This window comes from Tinamus guttatus, unplaced genomic scaffold, assembly GCF_059628265.1.
Source record: "Tinamus guttatus ecotype Peru unplaced genomic scaffold, ASM5962826v1 Tinamus_guttatus_pri_ptg000213l, whole genome shotgun sequence".
NCBI classification, from domain to species: Eukaryota; Metazoa; Chordata; class Aves; order Tinamiformes; family Tinamidae; genus Tinamus; species Tinamus guttatus.
In genome coordinates, this window is record NW_028288747.1 from 5,026,282 (window position 1) to 5,048,544 (window position 22,263).

At 36.5% G+C, this 22,263-nt stretch overlaps 1 protein-coding gene across 2 annotated transcripts in view; it reads right to left on the reverse strand.

The window, feature by feature from the left end:
- The window catches only part of FAT1 (FAT atypical cadherin 1), a 92,843-nt gene that overhangs the window by 46,944 nt on the left and 23,636 nt on the right, over positions 1-22,263 (reverse strand). For both annotated transcript variants that reach the window (XM_088524657.1, XM_088524656.1), the window contains exon 2: positions 16,879-17,193. In XM_088524657.1, coding sequence (XP_088380783.1) covers positions 16,879-17,193 — 315 coding nt within the window. The remainder of the gene's footprint in view (positions 1-16,878; positions 17,194-22,263) is intronic.

Sequence of the window (22,263 nt, forward strand, 5' to 3'; positions counted from 1 at the left end):
CTGAATTACTCTGCTGCCACTTGCCTCAGAATATTGACAACCTGACTATGTATTAACCCAGCTGAGCATAGAAGACAAATAAAAGATTAATTTTACTTCATCTCTGCAAAAAAGTTTGTAACAGGATCTGTTTTGAAGTCATTTTTCCATGGCGCAAAGAATCTGTTCATTGTGGAACAAGAAAAATGAGTGCGGGGGGCACAGATCCCTGTAACAAAGTATTCATTTTTCGAGCAAAACCAACTCAGACTTTGCAATCTTATTTTACCCGTTTCCTTTTACCTCTGCTTACCACAACACCCTGAGCCTCAGCAAGACCAGAACCTCACTATTTTAAACACTGCCCATTATTCCACCTAGAAAGAGCTGCACACTGTAACCAAGTGGCAAGACAGGTCAGTCATCCTTACAAAAACACAGCTTTATAACAAAGATTTCTAAGCTAATGATGAACTAATGGTATCTCTAGCAATCTGGTGCAAGCTTTTCGTTCAGTAATGTTTCAAAATTCACCTCATCAGTAATATTTCCATAGTAGCAGCTGAAATACCACAGCTGCTCTGCTTCAGTAACAGGAGAGGTACTATAACAAACTAATCCTAACTCTAAACATCCCTATCTTAAAGGCCAACAACAACAACAAAGTAGTATGTAGCAAATACATCTTATTGCTCCCCCTTCCTTCCCTCTTCGAGTTTACGCTATGGGGTATCTACTCTCTGTTTGATGTTCACTGGGAAATCAAAACAGTTACATCCACTTCCAAAGAGAATTTACTTCTGATTTGTATTTTAAACAGTAATAAAACATAAGCACAGTAAGATATGCAACTATAGCATTCAATTATGTAAATATAAATACTACTCTTACATCTTACATCTCAAAAAAATAGCATAAGAGCTGACATTAGCAGGGATTTATTCTAGTGCCATATAAGCTTTCATCTTGGTGCCTATCACATTACCATCTATATCTCACTCTTTGTATTGGAAAAACAGCACATTATCAACATTCTCCATTCGGTGATGAAACAGCAGTCTTTAAAAAAATGCTAACCATTATATAAGTACTAGCTTATTTTATTAATATTAGTGCCATGTTACTAGATATCTTTATGGTATGGATGATCATAAAGAAAAAAGTGGCAAAACAGAAAACGACATCTCTGCAAGGGCAGGAGGAAGGTTCCAGATTTATCGCCCCACTACTTGGAGATCAGACTTCCTCTCCTCTCTGCATAGGCATGCCTACGGCTATATGCATTTGTGTATGATGTTTTTGTAAGTGCATATATTGTTTTGCCATGTGTGTGTATGGTGCTGTGCGTTCAGACATGCACAGACTTGCCAAGTGCACTCTCAGCTTCGCATAATGAAGTGTCTGGGGTTTTCTTTTTTTTTCTCCTAAAAGAAAACAAACTTGTAATCAGTAAAGATCCAAGGGCCAAAACATGTGCCAAGTCCACTAGCTGCCTCCAGTGAGTATGGACCGATATGCATGACTTGAATATAGAACAACATTACTTGAATTATAGTGTATGAAAATAAACACAGTTTCTTTGATCTTTGAGAGTGTTGGCACTGAAGGTTTATGAATACAGAAAGCAGTAACAACATTTTTATCACTAACTTGAATAGATGCAGACATCACATTAAATATGATGAGGGAGGTCCTAGTTTTACAGTTACATTATGTTGATGAGATTTTTGTCTTTTGTTCAATGTAAACCATAACTAGGCAGCAGCAGAAATGATTTCTCTAAGCTGTGTTAACGCAACTTCATCAGTTTAAGGTCCTGGATCCTTGAATAATAGTTAAAAATATATATATAAGCAAAGTCCCACTCTCCTGGCTCCACCTCCAAAATGGTGAATTGCTAAGAAATGTTAAAAAAATATCTGGGGTTTTCTTTATGATGTCTTAATACTTAACCTCTTGCACTGATTTATATAAGTATGGATTTTAAATTCACACATGGGTGTAACGATAATCTAGTTTGATTATTGTGTAATACAGTCTGTCTGAAACACAGGCTGAATTGCAGCACACCCTCTATAACTCACAGACCAATTCTGGCTCACCAGGTGATAAAGGCGCCATCATACCTACAGGTAGAATTTCCTACTAATCATCCTCATTTATGCGATAGTGTATTATAGCCAGTCCAAGGCAACTCTTCCTTCTGGACAGAGGAGGTCTGCTTGCTTCTGTCTGATAGACTGAAGTCTACTGTAATCAGCAGGTTTCTCCTATAAACATTGTTAAATACTGGAATATAGTCATGTCTGAGACTGCTCTTTTATAACTAACTACACAGAACTCCTCTTGTTGTCAGGAAGATCTCTGATGATACTGTTTTGAACAGGTTTCCAATATTTCAACATTCTCTGAAGGAATGGACAAAATGATTGAGGAGCACTATCATCTCATTGTTTCACTACTGCCACAGAAAGACAACTATGTTTTTTCACTCTGCTTTTTTCCTAGTCATTTAATGATAAATGTGACAAACACCTCACATTGCAATCAATGACCATTAAAAAAATGCCCAGATTTCCTTTCTAAAGAAATTCTTACTGCTAGTCATTCAAATATGCTTTTGGCAAGCTATAATCATAAATTTTCTTCCAGGTCAGCAAAGACATGGCTGTAAATTCAAAGGAAATAAACAGGTTAATAAAAATAGGTTAATGAATATAATAGCAAATGGATCAAAGGATCAGACTTCTGCTTTTCAGCTGAAAGGAATGCGACTTTTATGTCTTACCAGTCATAAATAGATGACTGTAAGGTTGGCAGTTTATTGTCTAGTACATCAATTCAAATGCAGGCCGCTGAATTATAAAACAATCCCAAACCCCAGGCAATCATCATACCAGAGAAAACATACCAAAAGGAAACTGAACGGACTAACAGGGTCTTAAAAACAGCTTCTTGGGTATTTAACTTGCTTTTCATTCCTAAACTCTTCCTAGTTCTAAATGCATTAATAGTTCTCATTAAAAACTAGCAGCAACAGAATTGTCTCAAGTAATTTTCAAGAGAAGTGCTGAAAAATTGATTCTAAATAGAAACTAGCGATGAGTTAAAGACATGAAGGAGTTGCAAAGGCCTCTTCCACTCAAGTAAAGCATTTAGAATTAATTTTATCTATTATTTTGTCCAAGGACTGACAAATATAAGAGTGATAACAGTTTTCAGGAAAAATGTTGAGAGCTCTGATTCTTCTTTCCACCCTCTTAGCTACATACTGTAAGGACTAGATAGAGGGCCATGTTCTTGGTCTCTTGAATTTTGTGTTTTTTTGCAACACAGTTGCTCACCTAGAACAAAGATCACTCCTGCCTGACACAGCCTGATGCTTAAAAGACATTTCTGCAGAGTTTAAATCCCCTTGAAGGACTAAGGAGGAAATGGCATGCGTTTTGGCACTTCAGATTTTTATTTTCTGATCAAGGTATTTTACAAAAAGAACAGTTGCACCACTCCATGAATAGTTAGTTTTAAAAGATAAATAAAAGGGTGACCTAAGGTTGTATACCATGCTGAAAACAGAGCTTTCCCTTTCTGCTCAGTATAGCATAACTGCAGTCCACTAATCTCTTCAGGGCTTAAGTGCCTCTTCCCCTTCCTTTTCCACCTGCAGTAGTTAGACCACCAGGACTTTCCCACTAGTTCACAGGCAGCTAGTTAAACTTGAGGCTGAAGAGCTAAAATACTTTATCAAAAGCTTTATCCAGACATCATAGCTTGCTTTCTAGATCACGTTCTTGTATTTAAGCATTTCCTGTTTCAGATGCTGAAGTGCACGCTCTCGATGTGCAGTGAAATTCTCAAGAACCCTTTTGGAACACCTACCTCAGCTGAAGAGTATCTTGCCCTTTGAACAGTACTCCATGGAAAGGTGATCAACAACTGAGATATCTCAGTGCTACCCAGGTCAGGACTGCATCAAACAAGCCTAGCCCATAAGGGTTTGCCTGCACCAGCATATCAGATGTATACCAAGGTGCAACGCTCTCATAAACAGTGAGTTTGGGACACGTTGCCAGGGCAGCCTGCAAACTTTGTATACTGAGCTGAAAGTTACTTACTTGACCCTACGCCTGATGATGCCTGATATTTCACAGCACCAGTGACAAGGTTCATCAGCAGCAAAAGCCATTTAATTATTCAGTTCTAATACTGCAAAGTTTAATTTCATATGTGCATCTCATACTCTAAATGGTCTAGAAAAGCAAATCTTAACAATATGCAGATTAAAAAAATGAATTTGATGATCAGAGTACTCATTCATCATTTTAATGATTACAAGCAGGAAATAGAGACAAGCAGTCCATCGAAGATCATTAACGTATGGTGTAGGGAGGAATAAAACCACTTCAAACAAACAACTAAGAAGTCAACCCAATAAACATTGTTGAGCTTCAACTTTGACAGTAAAATCTAAAAACCTGTGTTTACTGATCATATTGTTAGAGAAAGCTGCTGAAATGTCTCTTCCATTAGCCATGTAGCTTCATTTCTTATCCATAGCTACCCATTTAGCTTTGAGCACACGAATCAGAGTATTTTCAGCCTGCATTTGTTAGAGAAGTGGTGTAACTGCAGCTACTCTTTTATGAGTAAATCTACTTGGGGATTAATATAAATAATCACATCCCCCCAAAACAGTTATACTGGAAAAATAAACCTAAATCTAGAGCTCCTGCATTCCAAGCACTTAAGAGCATTTGGTATGTAGACAATTTCATTATCAACCATATTCTTCTAGTAGTTTGGTTCTCTCATACAGGAGAAAAGAAAAAGAAAAGAAAAAAGAAAAAAAGGGGGGAGAACTAAGCCATGAGCAGTACCAAATGAAATAGAGAAAAAAGGATATTTATAATAACAAAAATAACTAGAACACTTTCAAATGGAAAAATAACAAAATTCATATATGATTATAGAAAGGAAACTAACACTGATGATGAATGTCCTGTGGAATGAACTTTGATCTTATTATCGAGAGAACACTATAAATTTTTGTTATCTCTTTGCTCACCTTGCAGAATCACTCTGCCTTCAATTCACCATCTGGTTTCTGAAAGCCACGCCCATTGCAAGGCTAAATTCCTTTGGCAATTAATTCCTCCAGCTACCTTATCTTCACCATTCTCCTCTATCCTCTCATTTTGAGTCATACTATCTTTAATAAGTGCATTATTTCCATAAAATCTCACAACACCCTGAAAGATCATTTCAAACTGACATAATCCTACACTGTTGCTAACTGTTTAAATGAAAAAAGCACCCTCGCTCTCCTTTACAAAAAGGCCATTTTTTCCTTGACTAAAGGAAGTATGTTTTTCAGCTTACTGAGGCCAGCACTGAGCTTTTAACATGTTTAAAAAAAGCCCTATCAGTTGAGAGAAATATTTAAGAGCAATGATTAAAGGACTGAGGTTAGCTTCGAGGGTCACTTCCTCTGCCTCAGATGTTTTTCAGCTTCGTGATTAATCTCCCATATAATTGTTGTAACACATGTATGGATTAAGGAAGATCGTGCCAAATTCACAGAGTCAGAAAAGGAAAAGACCATATAAAAGTCTTTACACTTTGTTCTATTGGTAAAGCTAGTGGTAAATACTTGCTCCAAAATACAGGCTAGCTAAATAAAAGTTTGATTTCAGACTTTTTGCTTGGAGTGTTTACCAACAGCTAGATCTGCAGTTAACTACCAACAACCATCAATTCAGAGTCTGTATGAATGGCAACTATACACCATTAAGCAAACAATTTATAAGCTTTAACCCTGATATTTTTAAAATTATTACAGCTAGTTAAGAATACCTAATTTCAAAGAGAAATATCACAGCAAGTCCATGCTGGCTGCTGCCTTGGTGTCAATGTTGCTCTCACGCAATTCAGTTATCCCTCAGAACATCACTGCACTTTATAATTACAGCACACACATAACAACAGCATTGCTTGAGAAGAACTAAGCAGCATGACGAACTCCTGAAAGATTTCTGACATTTAATAAAAAGTTTACAAGCAATATAATGTATTATGGGGAGAAGAGTGGAACATTTAATATAATTAGAAAAACTTCTTTTTGCTAACTTTGAGAATAGCACAAAAAGCCACCCTTTATATGTGAGAGAAGAAGTTCGAATATAGTTGACTGACCTTTGGAGGGCCAAATTCTGCAATAGTGGATGCAAATAGCTGAGAAGAGAATTTGGCCCTCTAAAGGTCAGACTTAGCTGCATTAAAACCTGCTGGAAAGTTACAGTGGTAGTGTAGTGTACTTCTAAGCGAAGAAAGAAATTAAAGTCTCTGGTTCATCATGCAGCTTACCCAACCTGCAGAGAACAGGTTAGAAAATAGCTATCTGACAGTTAGAGACAAAGTCCTTGAGATCTTGAAAGCATGGATTACATTACAGAAGGGGAGAATTCACCTTTAACATCTCCAACATCGGATATGTATTATTTTATCTGTATGGCTAGCGTGCTACCTTTTTTTCCCCCTCTGATCGCTCCAAACAACAAGGATATTTTAAGAAAACTCCTCAGTTGAAAAAGATGATTGGTTTTTCTTAGCCAGCTTCAGAAGGTGAAATTTAAGAACAATCTTCTATATTAGAAAATGTATGCACAATTGATAAGAAGCCAACAAACCAGACTTGTATTTCTGCTGATGGAATATAGACACATTTTGAAAGACTTGAGCTGGGTGAATTATAAATGTGATTTGGAAGCTGCTTTTTGTAAGTTTATTGCAGCACTGGCGTTAGAACTAAAAACTTTTTCCTGAAGGTAGTTAGAGAAAAAGTAATAGCAGTATGACAGAAAATACATCGAGTGATCTAACACTATCAATAAAAAACAAGTCCTTGCTTTTTGAAAGAGGTGCCTTATTCCAAACTTAGGATTCTTTTCAATATGTGGATAAATGGGATAAAAATCATTATTTTGACATATTTCTGGGTTTTAGGCAGCCATGAGCTTACCAATAATCTTGCAGCATTTTTCTGCCCATGTATGTCAACCTTTCAAACATCAGGAAAGTTTGGGCAAAGTCTAACAATCCTGTGACGTGTAACTCTCCTTATTATACTTTCTCCTTTCACGTGAAGGATGGTTTATGATGACAAATGTGCTTGCAGAAATACAGAAGAAATTAAAGTTCAAATGACACTAAAAATGCTCATATTTTCAACAGCATTACAGGTTTTCTTTAGAGGCCACTAACTGGCTATACATCTAAACCCTAAACCATCCAGTTTCCAAGTGGGTATTTGGACATTTACACAGTGCATTATTTTTATGTTTTAATTGCAAGTTACTTCCCATATTTATGAGACAGAGTACTACTAGAACAAATCTGGCATGCACTGGTATCTTCTACCTACTAGTAAAAGGGAACTGATTCTGTAACCAGACCACACGTAAAGCCCTCCAAGCAAAACTCATGACAAACAGAATCCCAGACTGGTGCCAAAGGTCACGCGTCAGGGCTCTGAAAAGAGAAGAGGAATTTTCTGGCTGACTCGTGGTTATCCCCAACCACGATTCTACTGGGATATTTTTTAGGAGAGAAAAAAAATATTCTTTCAAGATAGAACTATCTTTCTGTTGGGAATGGTCTTTTATTGCCATAATTCCAAAAATCTCACCAACCTGAATTCAAATGTGGGGCACTAATTGTGACAGAATAATCTTCTCTTAATAGAATACTACTCAATATTTACACATTTATTATACATAAAGGCTGCATAAAAGTTACACTACTCAGAGAGCAAATCAAGGAAAAACTGGTACCTGTGAAAACCATTATATTCTTGAAGGGGCTATGACGCATGCGCATCCTAACAGAATCCGATTACTGCATCTTTTCCAGTTACAACTACCGTTTCCCACATTATATATTCCATCGCAAAAGAACATATGATAGAGATGGAAGATGTCTCCATCATTATTCTGCATCAGGTTATATGAAGGCAAATAATTTCCTGGGAGGGTATCCTTGATTTCTCTTTTTTAAATCCTGCTTTACTGCAACGATGGATGCAAAGTAGTCCCAGGCACAGAAACATGACAGAGGAAGGACTGCTGTGCTGTTATTTGGCTTCTTTTTTTTTATTATTTTTTTCCCAACTCCTACCTTTTTCTAAAGCAAGATAAGCAGAAAAAAACCATACTAAGTACAATAATCTAGAATTTAAAAGAAGTGATCTTTGTTTGAAGGTTCCCAACTAGCAGTGCACAAATAATTCTGTCTATAGCAAAGCAAGCTTTCACTCCTTTTAAGTGCTAAATCATTGGACACTGTAAAGTAGATGTGAAGACCCTACTAAAAATTTTACAGACATAAACTTGTTTTTCCAGTTCCAAAAGAGACCTGGTTGAAAATCACTGGTCTAGCCACATTCCTTCAAGTGCTTGAAACAATATTTACAATGGAAAATAAAATTAGCTTTATGCCAAAATAAACTCTCTTTGCAAATGTATGTCTATACAAACCTTTAGCAACACATGTAATCTTCCCTGGTCAGCAGAAGTTTCACAAACATTTGAGTTAATCCTGGCCCCATTTTCCATAAAGATAAAGCAATAATTTGTCATAGAACCAGCATAATTGATTATACTTTCTGTCTCAGTAATGTTCAAAGGGTTCTCATATGCTCTGAGCTGTGTGACATGAATGAGCAAATAACTGACGCTGGTATTGTTTGACAGCTAAAGTAGTAACAAAAAAAAATTCAGGATTTGGATTTTTATTTATCTCTAAATCACATTAACGTGTAACGCAGTAAAACTTATTTTATTCAAGTTCAAAATGTTAGGTTAATTGGAATGAAAAAGCACAAGTAGTTAAACAGAGATTTCCTTTGTTAAAATGAAGTACACACTATTGTGTGGTCACTGGCCCTTCATTTCCTCACTAAGTAATTCTCCAATGTTATCGGAAACCCTTGGAAGTTGTTTGCAGCTGTACCCACTTCCTATTTCACTTTACTCAGTCTCCAAATCAGCCACACACACACGCAGAGATATTGCTTTGAAGGTTAGGAACAGTGTAAATTGATATAATCATGTGAGGTAGCAGATTTTCCTGCTGGCAGTTAGCATTTTATAACTTCACAAAGCTCTAAGGATTGCTAGGGGCTATTAAACTGAGAGCAAGATCCACAGACTGAAAGTGTTACCAAAATTTTAATCCTACTCTTCAATAGATTTTCTTTTATATATATATATATTTGAATAGCACTAGATGGCGGGATTGCACATATAAAAATGCCTTTAATTCAGTACTTAACTTAAAGGTTGACACTAGCTTTGTAATGCACATTTTCAGGTGTGGTATGATTTATGAAACAGAAACTGCTCCAATGCTAAATTGCTGTAAGATCAATTTAGTGTAAGTACTTCTAAAACTTGAGAGAATAGAATGGAGGGGGAGAGAAAGAAAGAAAAAAGAGCAAAAGGTACATAAAATAATATTACATTCTGTACAAAAACATTTTTAGATGCACAGTTACTCATCCAGACTAGAGTTAAGACTGCTAAAACATCTTAATTTGCCTATCTCGAATGTGTGCATTAAGATGCTTCGATTCAGGCCTCGTTCTGCACACAGGATGCAGTATGTCCCAAAAAGGGTAGTTGCTCATTGTTTCTGTTGGACTGTGTAATAGATGTCTACAGACCTTATCTAAAAGGCCTAAAACTAACACCAAAAGATTACTAATTTCCTTTCAGGAATGCCCACAGTATTCTCATGAAAATATCCACATCTTTCATAAATAAGAAGGAATTTTATCTTCACAGCACTCCTAAATAATTGTGTAGTGTGATTCCTATTTCATAGCTGCAAAACTGAAGCACTGGGAAATTAAGACTCAAAATGAATTGTGCTATTATCCTGTCCAGGACAGGATAGCAAGACATCCTATCCATGAACCCAGGTCTAGTTTTTGAAATGACACAGCATTTTGATATCAAGTTGTGTTAAAGGCATAGAAAACTATGCTTTTCCATTCAGCATTTCTGCAAATCAGACTTAAAATTCTTATGTGGAGCAATGCTCATTCACTGCCCTTGCTTTCAACTGCTGTAGCAGGTGGCTCCTGAAGACAACGGTGTTTGCTGCTCGGCCCTGACTCTTTCCCAGGCCAATTCTAGCGAGTCCAAGGAACGCTGCAGTCCTGAGGGGCGGGTAACCACACCAGTTTGGCCAGAACAACTTCCATTTGCCAGGATCAGAAGTGATTTCTAGCCTGCATACCCGGACAAAGGAATACACGGATGTACAGGAGATCCTCCCTCACCATCCCTTGTCACCCGATCAGGATTCCAGTCTCCCTCACATGCCTTGGAAAGTTTTTCACTTTACAAATATACTTTTTGCCATTCCAATGCACAACCTGCTACTTACAAGGAAGTGGTACAGCCTTGTTTCCAGGGGCTTTAGCCCAGCAATTTTTCAGATGTTAGTTATATAAAGTTACACAAATCACTGAGAAGTGGCAGCTTTTAAAGGTTTGCAGAACAATTGCAGAACAATTGAACTACGAAAACAGATGCAGAGCTGGGCCTGAGGGAATCCACTTAGCTCCTTCTGTTTAGGGAGTTCACCCTAATGCCTCCAGGTCTGTGGTAGTTAACCCTGCTCTCTTTAGCTCTGAAACGTCCGTGTTTTGCATATGACTTGCTGAGCCATTACGGCGGGGAATTAAAGCCAAATACCTTTCCTCTAGTTTCACAGGGAGTTTTCCAAACAAGGAGAGGGAAACTACAAAGCACAGGAAGTGATAACAGAAAAAAAAATCCATTCTAGCCCCTTAGAAGATCTGAAATTCTGTAAAACTGAAAGTTTAAATTGGGAATCACTTTGTATCCTGCCTTTATAATCCTTACCAGGTCCAACAACAAAAGCTTCTATTTAAAGCATGCTCTGCTGTTTCATCAAGGAAGAAAAAAAAAGAATTCTTTGTTTCCATTCAACCTCTAATTTAAATGTATATAATTCTGTCCTGAGCTCTAAAATACACAGTAGCAACCAGCTATCATCATCCATATATTCATTATAATATGATTCACTGCTCATAAACATTCGCACAAATGTATATCTATAGATAATGGTATGATCAGCCACTCCTGATAGATGCCCTACTAAAAATTTGTTCCACCATCTAAGAAGAGCTGCAATTATGCTGCCAACTGCCAGGCTTCAACATTCTTCTCAAAAGTAATAAAGAAAATTAGGATATTATAATATGAAAGCATAATAAGTTGAATAAATACATAAATCTATAAACCTGTCCACTGAAAACAGCTGTTCATGTCAAAATATCCAGTGTTTGCACAAACACAACCATGGATGTGACTCATTGTGTGTATAACTGAACAAATCTGTTTTCCAAAGCATTAATGGATTTGTCTAGACACCAAATGAAATCAGACTCCCAGAGATCCCAGTATGGACTTTTATATAGCTGTCTAAATGTTAAAAAAAAAGAATTTTCCAATAAAGACTACTTAACACCCAGGTCTAAAACAATTACTACGCAAACATTTAAAAACTTCCTTATGGCCTGAGTCTGAAGTGCAAGTGTACTGCCCTTAGCAGAATTCTAGTATATAACTGAACAAATGGATATTGAAACATCTACAGAGATGAGAGACTGTAACTGAGGAAAGTTTTCATATTTTCCTCCACTTACTCTGGGTGAATGAACATAGTCCTTTAAAAAAGTAGATGATAAAGTAAGATCACTTCCTTTAAGGGAAAGGCCAGTTCCAGCAAGGTGTCCTTTTATTCAGTTCTGCATCTACACCGGAGTTGCACCAACAGCCTAAAGGTAAAATACCTCGTTGCCAACTCCACTGTTGGCCCATCTCTGCAGCTTTTTGAGACAGAAATCTCCAAATGCACCCAGCAGACACCACCTACACTTGCACACTTGTCTCGGTGGGCAGGCTGTTTGCCAAGTTTTATTTGCACATGAAGATTTTTTAAACGTTTTTGTAAACATTTCCCTCTTAAATAATATACCTGAAATCTACCAGCTGTGGCAAATTATGAATAAAACACCTGGGAAAAAGACATGGCCTTATTTATTAGTTATGTTTTCCAATTACCTCACAGACAACTTCTTAAGATCTTTAAGATATTAGCAGCACAAAATTACAGTAAGGCTCTCCATAATCTTTAAATATAAAGACTAACTAAATATAAAGACTAAACTAAAGGGCATTCTGATGACTGTTTCAAACTCTTTGATCTTCTTACTACATATAATAATAAAATGTTAAAAAAAAAATCACAAATCCTACCCACAATAAATGGCAAAAAATGACTGCTTTCTACTAGACATATCAGAAAACAAACAAACAAGCAAAAAAAAACCCCAGCATATTCTGAGAGCTCCAAACTACAAGACTCTGAATTTGTTGACTTTTATAAAATCTAGTGCTTTAGACCACCATGTAAGTGTTGCTAAACAATTTCCTAGATTCCCAGTGCAATAGCTCCAGCTTTAGAGTCACGAAATTAACTCTAGTGGTCCTGCTATCAGAAAAGATATCAAATACTGCCAATGCCAACTCCTTTCATCGAAATACATTAAAAGGGTTCAAAGTTCTTTACTTTTGGTCGATTTGTTCCACATTCACCTTAAAACTATTCTGCAACACAAAAAGCAGTATACAGTACCCTATACTAAATCCTAGATATAAAGCAGTTACCACAACTTACACATCTTCCTACAATTGTGTTCAGGTTGACCATGACAGTTGTGCAATCAATGCCATTACTGATTCTTTCCTGCAAATAGTACTGTGATAGCAATTTTTTATTTTACTTAATCAGCTCACATGTACAGCAGGTTGTTTTTTTTTATGTGAACTCCAGAACTAAAGAAAATTATATTTTCCTTCTTTTGATCAAAGATCAGTTACATCTGAAAAGATTAACAAATTTGTCACATGATATAATGTGTTATATTTCCTGTTCCAAACACTGAAACAGCATTTCTATATACAAAGTTGCTAACATGTATTTTCAAAAATGTAAAAATTATTTTAAAAGATTTTTTTTCAAGTGAATATGAGCATTTACTAACAGAAATTGATCTTCTTAAGAAGCATACAGAATCCACTTCTACTAGTGGCACTTTTGATACCAGCTCAGTTAATCAACATGTCTTGCAGGGAAACTACATCTCTTCTATGAAACATGAGATCTCCCCTAGATAGGAAAAATAACTGACGTGGACCTATGTATAAATTCAGGAAAGAGACATCTTAGTTTAGAGGCTACAAGGATCTACAAAGGAACCAGCTACTTACAGAGACAGAAAACGGTATTTTACTTGACATGGGTTACATGCAGGGTATTACCTAGGTATTTACCTATACCTGCTATTTATTACCTGCATTACTATGATGTGCAAGAGTTTAGTCAGGGCTTATAGTGTTAATTCTATAAAAAGACTGAATAAAAAGATGATCCTTGACCTGGAGGGGAGACAACAACATGGTATCAGTTGAAATGTATTATTAGCATTCACCACCTATTTCGAGAATCCCAGCCCAAGTCCTGCCTTGACTTGGACCAAATGCCATTACTAATAATTTAATCACTTCTGTCTCCAGTACTTGATTTGCCTTGATTTGGCAACCATTATGTGTTTGGTTCTTTTACTTTGGCAAAAGTATATATACATGTCTGTATAAGACAACTGGGCAGGACAATCTCACTAATTCTAATCTAATGTTCTTTTCTGCTAAGTCCTGTTTTAATGATGTGAGGAGTACTTCATTCTATACTGTAACTATCACGTTAACAAACTTTTTTTTTAAGTGATTTTTAAATTCCTTAACATTCCAATCTGAGTGAAAGAGCTTTCACTTAAATAAGATCTATTCAGGTTAAACATATTCCATTTGTAAGAGACAGAAGAGTGACTTAGGAAATAACAAATCTGATAACTTCAGTACAAACTCATCTTGATCACTATGTTAGTATCTAGTGTAGATAGACAATTTCAAACCAAATACACAGGAAAAGAAAATAAAACCCTTTATACCCAGCTTCCTATTCAATATGAACCATAGAAACATAGAATTGTTAAGGTTGGAAAGGACCTCTAGAGATCATCTAGTCTAAGCCCCCTGCACACATGAAGATTATATATATGTATATATATGTGCGTGTGGATATACGAGTCAGCCATTTGATTTTCATCAAACTTATCTGAATGCACTCTGAAAACAGAGCAAAAACAGCTAAAAAGGTGTCTATTCCATCCTCCTCCACACACTTTTCCCTCTTTCCCTCTTCTGTATGTTTATTATGTTTGCCTAGCCAGCACTACAATTTCAATAGTAGCAAACACATTGACTAATTTACTTGTTCCTGGGATTTAAAGCCACTCTAAAAACAACACTTTTCCCTTCTCACAAACCCTGCTGAACCATAGGGAGATGTTTTCAGTGTTTGTGTTCTGAAATCTATTTATTTTCATTTGCTTTTCCCTTTAACATGGGGCTGATAAGTACTTTATAGTGCATTTCTTATTTCTAAAGCACATATGCAACAATAAAAATGTGATAGAAACTCTCCTGACACAAATCTTTATTAGTTTTGTATTAAATGTTCCTTATAACTTCACCATCTACTGTGCAAACTCACTCTTTCTAACCTAATTAAAAGTTTAGTGTTTTCTAGCATGATAGCCTCCTGTCTTACAAACTCAGTTTGAAGACAAATCATTTATAATCTCTTTCTGCCTTAAATTTTGTATCTATAATATTGATTCCTATCAAGATGTTTCTTCAGGTCAAAACTGAGGTGAGGTGGGTATGCTAGCGTTTTTGTTACAAGGTTTGGAAACAGATGGCAGAGAAGAATTAGAAAAGACAAGAATAAACAGAATAAATAAGAAGAGAAAACATAGTATTAAAAATATATATATATATAAAAGTTTAGCCAATGATACAGACAGGAATAACTGTAGGCGTCTTATGTTCACCTGCAATTTGAGCGAAGCAGACAATTTTTTCAACTCAACTCGCAGGTGAGTTTACTCCCACATTATCTGTATAACTGATTGAGACAAGAAATACCAAAGTAGAAGAAGGGAAACAGTGCTTTTAGAGAACAGAAAGAGGCGATAAAGAGAAAGGACAAATAGAGGTGAAGAACGTTTTTTCCTTTTGGGTCAGAAGCAAGCAGAGAAAAAAGAGAAAGAAATGGAATTCAAGATAATTAACTGTTTCTGCATTCACTTTAAAATGTATTATGGATTTGCGCTGTTCGGCTTTCTGTCAGGCAGCCCTTAGTCTAAAAATAACACTCCTCTAAATATACTCTTTAGATTTAGGCCCTAAATAAGCTAACTATCTGTTGTTATAACTATTTCAGATATCGGTCTTGACAGTGCCTTTTCATGCAGATGCAGCACAGTCAGGCAAAGAAATTGTCAGAGTAACCCAAATAACATATCTGTGTTTGTACATAGAGCTTTGCTGACACAGTAGTCTCAGCATCCAAGTTTTCCATACCCTATGAAACAGAATTAGGGCTATAGTCTAAAGAACACAACCTTTGAAACACACCTTTAACCCGTAGTTTTACGCCTTTAAATTCCTTGCAATTTCCTCCATGAATGAAAAGGAGCTAAACAGCAAAAGGCTTGTATTTCTTTCTTCTACCTGCTGTGCAATGAGATTAAAATTAAAAATACCTATCTAGGACACCTCTCGTCTAAAGATCTCTGCATTCTGAGTAGGAATTTCTTGTTGAATGAATTAGAAGCATCTCTTGAAATTTGTACTCTGAAATAGTCCCTAAACATGTGATATGAAAAGATAAGTTGTGTCCTGCCAAACAAAATATGATTTAATTAATAACAACCTCTTTACCGTTAGAAAACATTTGTTAAAAAAAAAAAAAAAATCTAGTATAGGCACTGTCTTCTCCACATTCATTCGCAAGCAAAAAGAATGGCTGGCAACCTTTACATTCCTTTCAAGCCCACTGAGCAGCTTCAGTTAAAACAGAGTATTCTGTTCCCTGTCTCTCTGCCCTGCATACATTTCGGCATTTGCAATTCAGATAATAAAGTATCACTTGTTTCTTCTTGCTACTGAAACCTCAGCCTATTTTTCTGAAACTTTACAAACAACTATTGAACTAAGACTCTTTCTTTTCATTATATACCAACCACAGCTACAAATAATCTTTATCATCTTCCAGATTTTGTATCTCTCACAATGGCAACAGTTACTTGCACAGACTTTCTGACAGTGGGACAAGCAAGTTTGTAGTTAAAAATGGCCTGCATTGCAACAAAAACCCATGCATGAAAATCTGAAAAAGGAGACTGCTAAAAACATTAGGCCTAACAAACTTTAGATCATCCAGTGTTTTGCCTCACGTCAGGATTACACCTTTGAAGCAAATCTCCCAATTATCTCGACTGGCTGTGCTGAGGTTCACAGTAAGGACAAGTCCCGGAGCGCATAAGCCAGATTCCTTTTGAATGAAACTAAGTTAAAGATATACTGCAGGAACATAGTTACTGCACTCCAAACACAAATGGGTATTGCTCAGTCTAGAGCAGGGCAGTTGTGAAGTAAACCTCCAAAAATGTGTATAGCAAGGATGTCAAGTACTTCGAATGAACTGTTTTACTCCCAAATGCATCTCTACTGGTCTGCATGACTTGATCTTATCAGCCCAGGCCAAGAGAAAAGGTTATCTCTGTTACTATTGTGAAAGCACAGTTATGATGTTAAACTTAAGACCTTGATCTTGCTCATTCAATACAGAATAATACACAGATTCATTCATATTCAACATAAAACACTATGCCGTACTTACCAGTTTGGGGGTTTATTGAAAAAAATCCCTGGGGATTTCCGCTAGTAATCTTGTAGGTTAACTTCTCGCTTGAGCTAGAATCTGGATCAAATGCCTCAATCTGCACAACGGATACATCTTTAGGTGAGTTTTCCATGACTTCCGGGTAATAAACTGGTTCTGTTGTCTGAGGGGCATTGTCATTAACATCTCCAACTTCTATGTAGATTTCGATGAAAGATGAGAGAGGCACAACACCTTGGTCTGTTGCATAAACCGTTAACCAGTAATGGGAAGTAGTCTCACAGTCCAGATGATCAGCAGTCTCTATAATACCTATAAACAGGAAGACAAATTAATAAAAAGCTCATTAAATATACAGAAACATGGAGAAAAAAAGTAACAAGCTAATAAAAAAATCACATAACTGAGACTATTTATACAAGAACTGTTTATGCGTTCACGTAAATGTATTAAGGCTAACCATAAGTCACAAAAAATAAGATTACTAAAGCATTTTTCAGCAGTCATGTACTGCAGACACTGACGCAGTATAATTCTTAACTTTCTTTCCAGCATTTTTTGAGATTTATCTGATCAATTAACTATTCACAAAAGCTATTTTGCCTAAAAGACTAACTAGATTAACTGTAATGAGTAATTTGTAGCCTTTGCAGACTTGAATGACCCTCTTTATTCTTTCGATTACAGTGTATTTTACACCATATTATCCGATTTAGATGCCAAACTTTTGAATGTTTATTGCTATCCACATTAATGAGTAGCTACTGAAATGCAATACATGCTTACCAATGTGCCTAAATTAATTATTTAACTGAACTTTCTTAATAGATGTATTTGGGTTTACAAAGAAATCTTACAACAAAAGATCAAAACTAGTCCTGAAGTTAATTTTCTTGGCTTTAGGATGAAGTGGGCTAAGCCCAGCACTGCTTAGCTTCATAGCTGCACACCATTAAACTGAACTGCCATCTAAGCAACAGCTACAGAATTCACAAACTTAATAAAAATCCATCTATTGAGTCTACAGGATGTGAACAAGAACTAAATAATGAATGAGGAACTCAAGTTTTGAAGTAAAAAGAATAAGTTTAGTGCTATTTTACAAGTACCTTAACTCTACAAGGTACAGTCATAAGGTGTTGCTTATCAACATAGTACGCGACGCGGCGGTAACTTATTCGACTGGGGGAGAATATTAAACAGCTTCATGGAGCCAAAGCATGATGGAAACTTTGCATTTTCCTTTTCTTCAGCCAGTGTCTCTTACAGGTTGTCACCTTCCAGAAGCGGCACAGAACACAGAAAGGAAGGTGACTACACAAAGTAAGATGACTTAGGGATGAAGGATCAACAACCCCTTACAACCATTTCTGTGGGAACCTTACAACCATTCTGCCATGACTCTTGTTTTTATATTACACATATACGTATAGGCCAAATCACGATTAGCCCCCAAATGAGCCAAAGTATCACCATGGCCTCTGGTTTGGGACTTGCAGACATCCACAGGACAAGAGCACCCGAGCCCACCCTACTCTACTCCCCACATACACTGCTGGGAAAACGGGAGCTAAGTGAACTGTGCTATTATGCTTTTAAATTCTACAGTAAAGGATTTAACTGTAAACAAAACTTGCTTCACACACCCCAGACACATGCACTTGTTTTTACTTAAGGAACAAAATGAGATAAATGTTAAGGAAATACTCATTTATTACTATCTTTGCATTGTAGGAGACTGCAGAAAGGTTTCATGGTAATAATCCCGAATTTTAAGATGCCAGTAAGATATTTCAGAGGATTGGGGGGGATAGTATCTAGTATCTGAACCTGCAGAACACCCATATGTAAAATTTCAATCAACTTGGCATTTAAAGCTGCCACCAGGTGTCACTGTGGAAACTAGTTTTATAAAGTGTAAAAGATTTCAGAATTGGAATATAAAGGAGGGCTGGCAAACTTGTATAGCTTCAGAATGTGTGTATGTACACAACCTGTAAATATGTTCTTGAAAGCAAAATGGTAGCTTTTGATTTACTTCTTTCCAGAGAAATACCAGCAAAACCCAAGGCATTAATTTTAAGGATGCTGGCATTTCACATTGCCAGTCTCTCCAGACAAGTATTTTTATTTTGTTAGACTGCAGTTTTATAAATATAAAAACTACTCAGTGACTGCATTTGTGCAGTGGTTACTAGTTAACTATTATGTGCATAGATTCCACATTTAGCATATTTTCTATACAGGATATCATATATATGCACTCTCAAAACAAATGCACAAGTCTGAGCACACAGTTACCTGCGCTCTATTTTGGTAGCTTTTTTGTAGCTCTTGCACACTTTGCATTTCTCTGCTTCAGCCAAAAGACTTTTTGGTAGCAAATAAATTGCTTAATTCTGAAGGCTGCTTATCCACAAGACCTGCGTGCTGGGTATGGGAGGCAAGCACTCCATCTTCAGAGAGCAGGCAGATTCCATAAACACATTGGAAATCTTTGTGAGACCTTCCAGTCCTACCAGGCACAAGGGCTGCCTGCATTAATTCCCCTTTAGCAAGGCTGCCAGCGAGGCTGTTCTGCTGCCTGCAGCCTGTGCTCCTGTGTCAGACTCGGGAACCTTTTCTTTCCTTTTACACCTGTCCTGCATTCTTAGGTGTAGCTACATCCAAACTGGTGGATTAATTTTCAGACATCCTTAAGATTTTAAACAAACAGAAATCGAGGCTCTTCTTGTAATGGAGCTCTTCTCCTGCAGTCTGCTCAGCTGACACATACAAATTCTACTGCCTTAGCTATCAAAGCTTAGCTGGAGAAAAAAAGGCTGCTTTGGGGGACTGCTAGTTCTCTCACTCTCTGAAATCACATACTTTAAAGGAAAAAAAAAAAAAAAAAAAGAAAACACCACACCAAAACTAAATAAATGTGTTTTTTGGGGGTTGTTGTTTTGTTTTTGTTTTTCAAAAGGAAGATATGCAACAGGATTACAGGGATAATGACTAACAATACAATACAATACAGCAAACATGAGCAACTTTTAGATTAATTTCAAATTAGACCTGCATCTCTGACATGATTTATGTATGTTTCACGCTGACTTTCACAGAAGTAGAATGACAAGTCCGTGATCTGTCTAATCATCTTACTGCTGAACAATTCGGGCAACACAGATGTCTACCCAACAGGGTAGCTCAACCATTCCAAATTTTTCCAAATTTAATTTTCTACAGGGTCACCTGTACTCTGAGTGTGTATTATAAAAAAATTACATGAAGTCTCATTTACTAAAATAATTCCATGTTTCTCATGTTGAAATGGACACTGAATTGTTGGGTGTACACTTTTTCAAGCATTACTGTATATAAGTTCAAATTGAAATATTTTATGAGTAGTCACTTACATAAAATACATATATTAGTGTTTAGATTTAATGCCAAATTAAAAATCAGTTACTGAATGAACATTTCCTAGAGGCATAAAGGTAAAGATAATAAACAAATAAAGAGAAAGGGGCTCACCATATCCCCTGTACCTAATTTACTTAAAAGTTTAAAACAGACAGAACAGCTATATATAGACAATTTGGAAAAAATTCTAAAGTTGGACAGCATGCATTATAAATGGATTATTCTGACAATATTTTTAAAAAGGGCTTGGAATAATATTCCTGCAGCGTACAAGCCATGCAAAGACATAACGAAGGAGTGAAAATTCCCTTCAGCCCTTGAACTCAAGGGAAGGGAGGGCACCACACCTAGCTCTCCTGGAGCTCCAGCAGAGGGAAGGGATGACTGGTCTGCTGACATGACTCAGCTTTCTTTTCATCATCCCCACCCAACAATAAAGTGGAGCAGGTAGCAATTCAGTAATCAGGCCTTGGAAGAAAAAAAAACCCCACTATCAGAACCTTAGCTCCTTCTGGTACTGCATCAGCACATATTATTTTGAAAAACACAATCAACAATTTAAATAGATGCACAAAATAATTGTCCCCCTCAAGCCCAAATTACCATGCAATCTGGCCTTACATCAGGAATTACAAATACCACGCTTTTGTCATTACGCCAGTTAAAGTCACTGATTTCTTCAAGTTCAACACCAAGGCTTTCCTGATTTTGCCATAAGAACATCAGTAGCCTCATCACAGGTTTCTATACAACACTAGTGAACAGCAATGCACAGAAAAGGCAGTACAGTTTGCCATCACTTTCAGATGATACAAGTACAAAAAACACTAAGAAGATTTTGCAACAGAGATTTGGAAGGAGAACAGTAAGTTCTCCTACCAAACCAGAGGTCTAGAGTGTGTCTTTAAAGGCCTTTATAGGCTAGCCGCCAACTTTCTGCTTTTGCAAAATTTATCATTTGACTCCAGCAGCCCATCCTACCTATGAGGGAGGAACGCCCTTACAATGTCCAAAGACTAACATCCACAGACTTGACAGAGTCAGCTGGAAATTGGGTGGTTCTAAAACAGCAGACAGAAAAATGATGTTGCGATTCAAATATCAGAGAGAAATAATAAAATAATCTATAAGGAAGCAAGTTTGTTTTAATCTTAAAATCAGCTAGCTCTGTTAAATATCAGTGATCAGTATCATCATTTTTGGCAGCACTTTTTGGCTCTGAACAGATATCCCCACCTTCTTTTTTCTTTAAATGATACAAAGCCCATATAAGGGGCATGATTAAGTGCTTCTGTTCTATCTTCAGTCCTGTAGATAGTATAGTCTCTGTCTTTAGACAGAAAAAGAGACACAAGGATTTTTTTAAGCTTTTCAGGATGTTAGGATAAAAACATATTCATATTCACCTGTCATTAAACACCAGAGGGGAAAACAAAAGCCTTCTGATGATTTCCCAGTCATCTGGGAAGAGGACATCAGAGTTGATTTTACAACATTTGTACACCTGAAAATTTATATTAGAACAAATAGGACCTTCCTACTAGTTTTATTAAAATAAGGCAGAAGACCTAAGCTAATACTATAGGATAAAAATGGGACAAAATGCAGTATGGAGGATGGCTTAAGAAGCTAAGGAAAAATCAGAACATTAACCTTGCTCTTGACAAGAAACACGAACTTTAGAACCAATGTTACTGCCAAACTTAAATCCCATAATCCGAATTGCTAAAACCAAAGTCACTCTTAAAACAAAAACAAAAATACAAATCCATCTGAAATCTGACAGCCTTACATATGCCAATTCTATCCAATTAACAAATGTTCAAACGATAATGCTCCCAATTCCCAGGGATGATCCTCTTTAAGTGTGCTTATCCATGAGAACTCTCATTAACAATATTAATGACTCTGCAATGGAAATCAAAACCTGCAATCATTTCTTAGTAAAGCATGAAAATGCAGTTTAGCAGACACGTG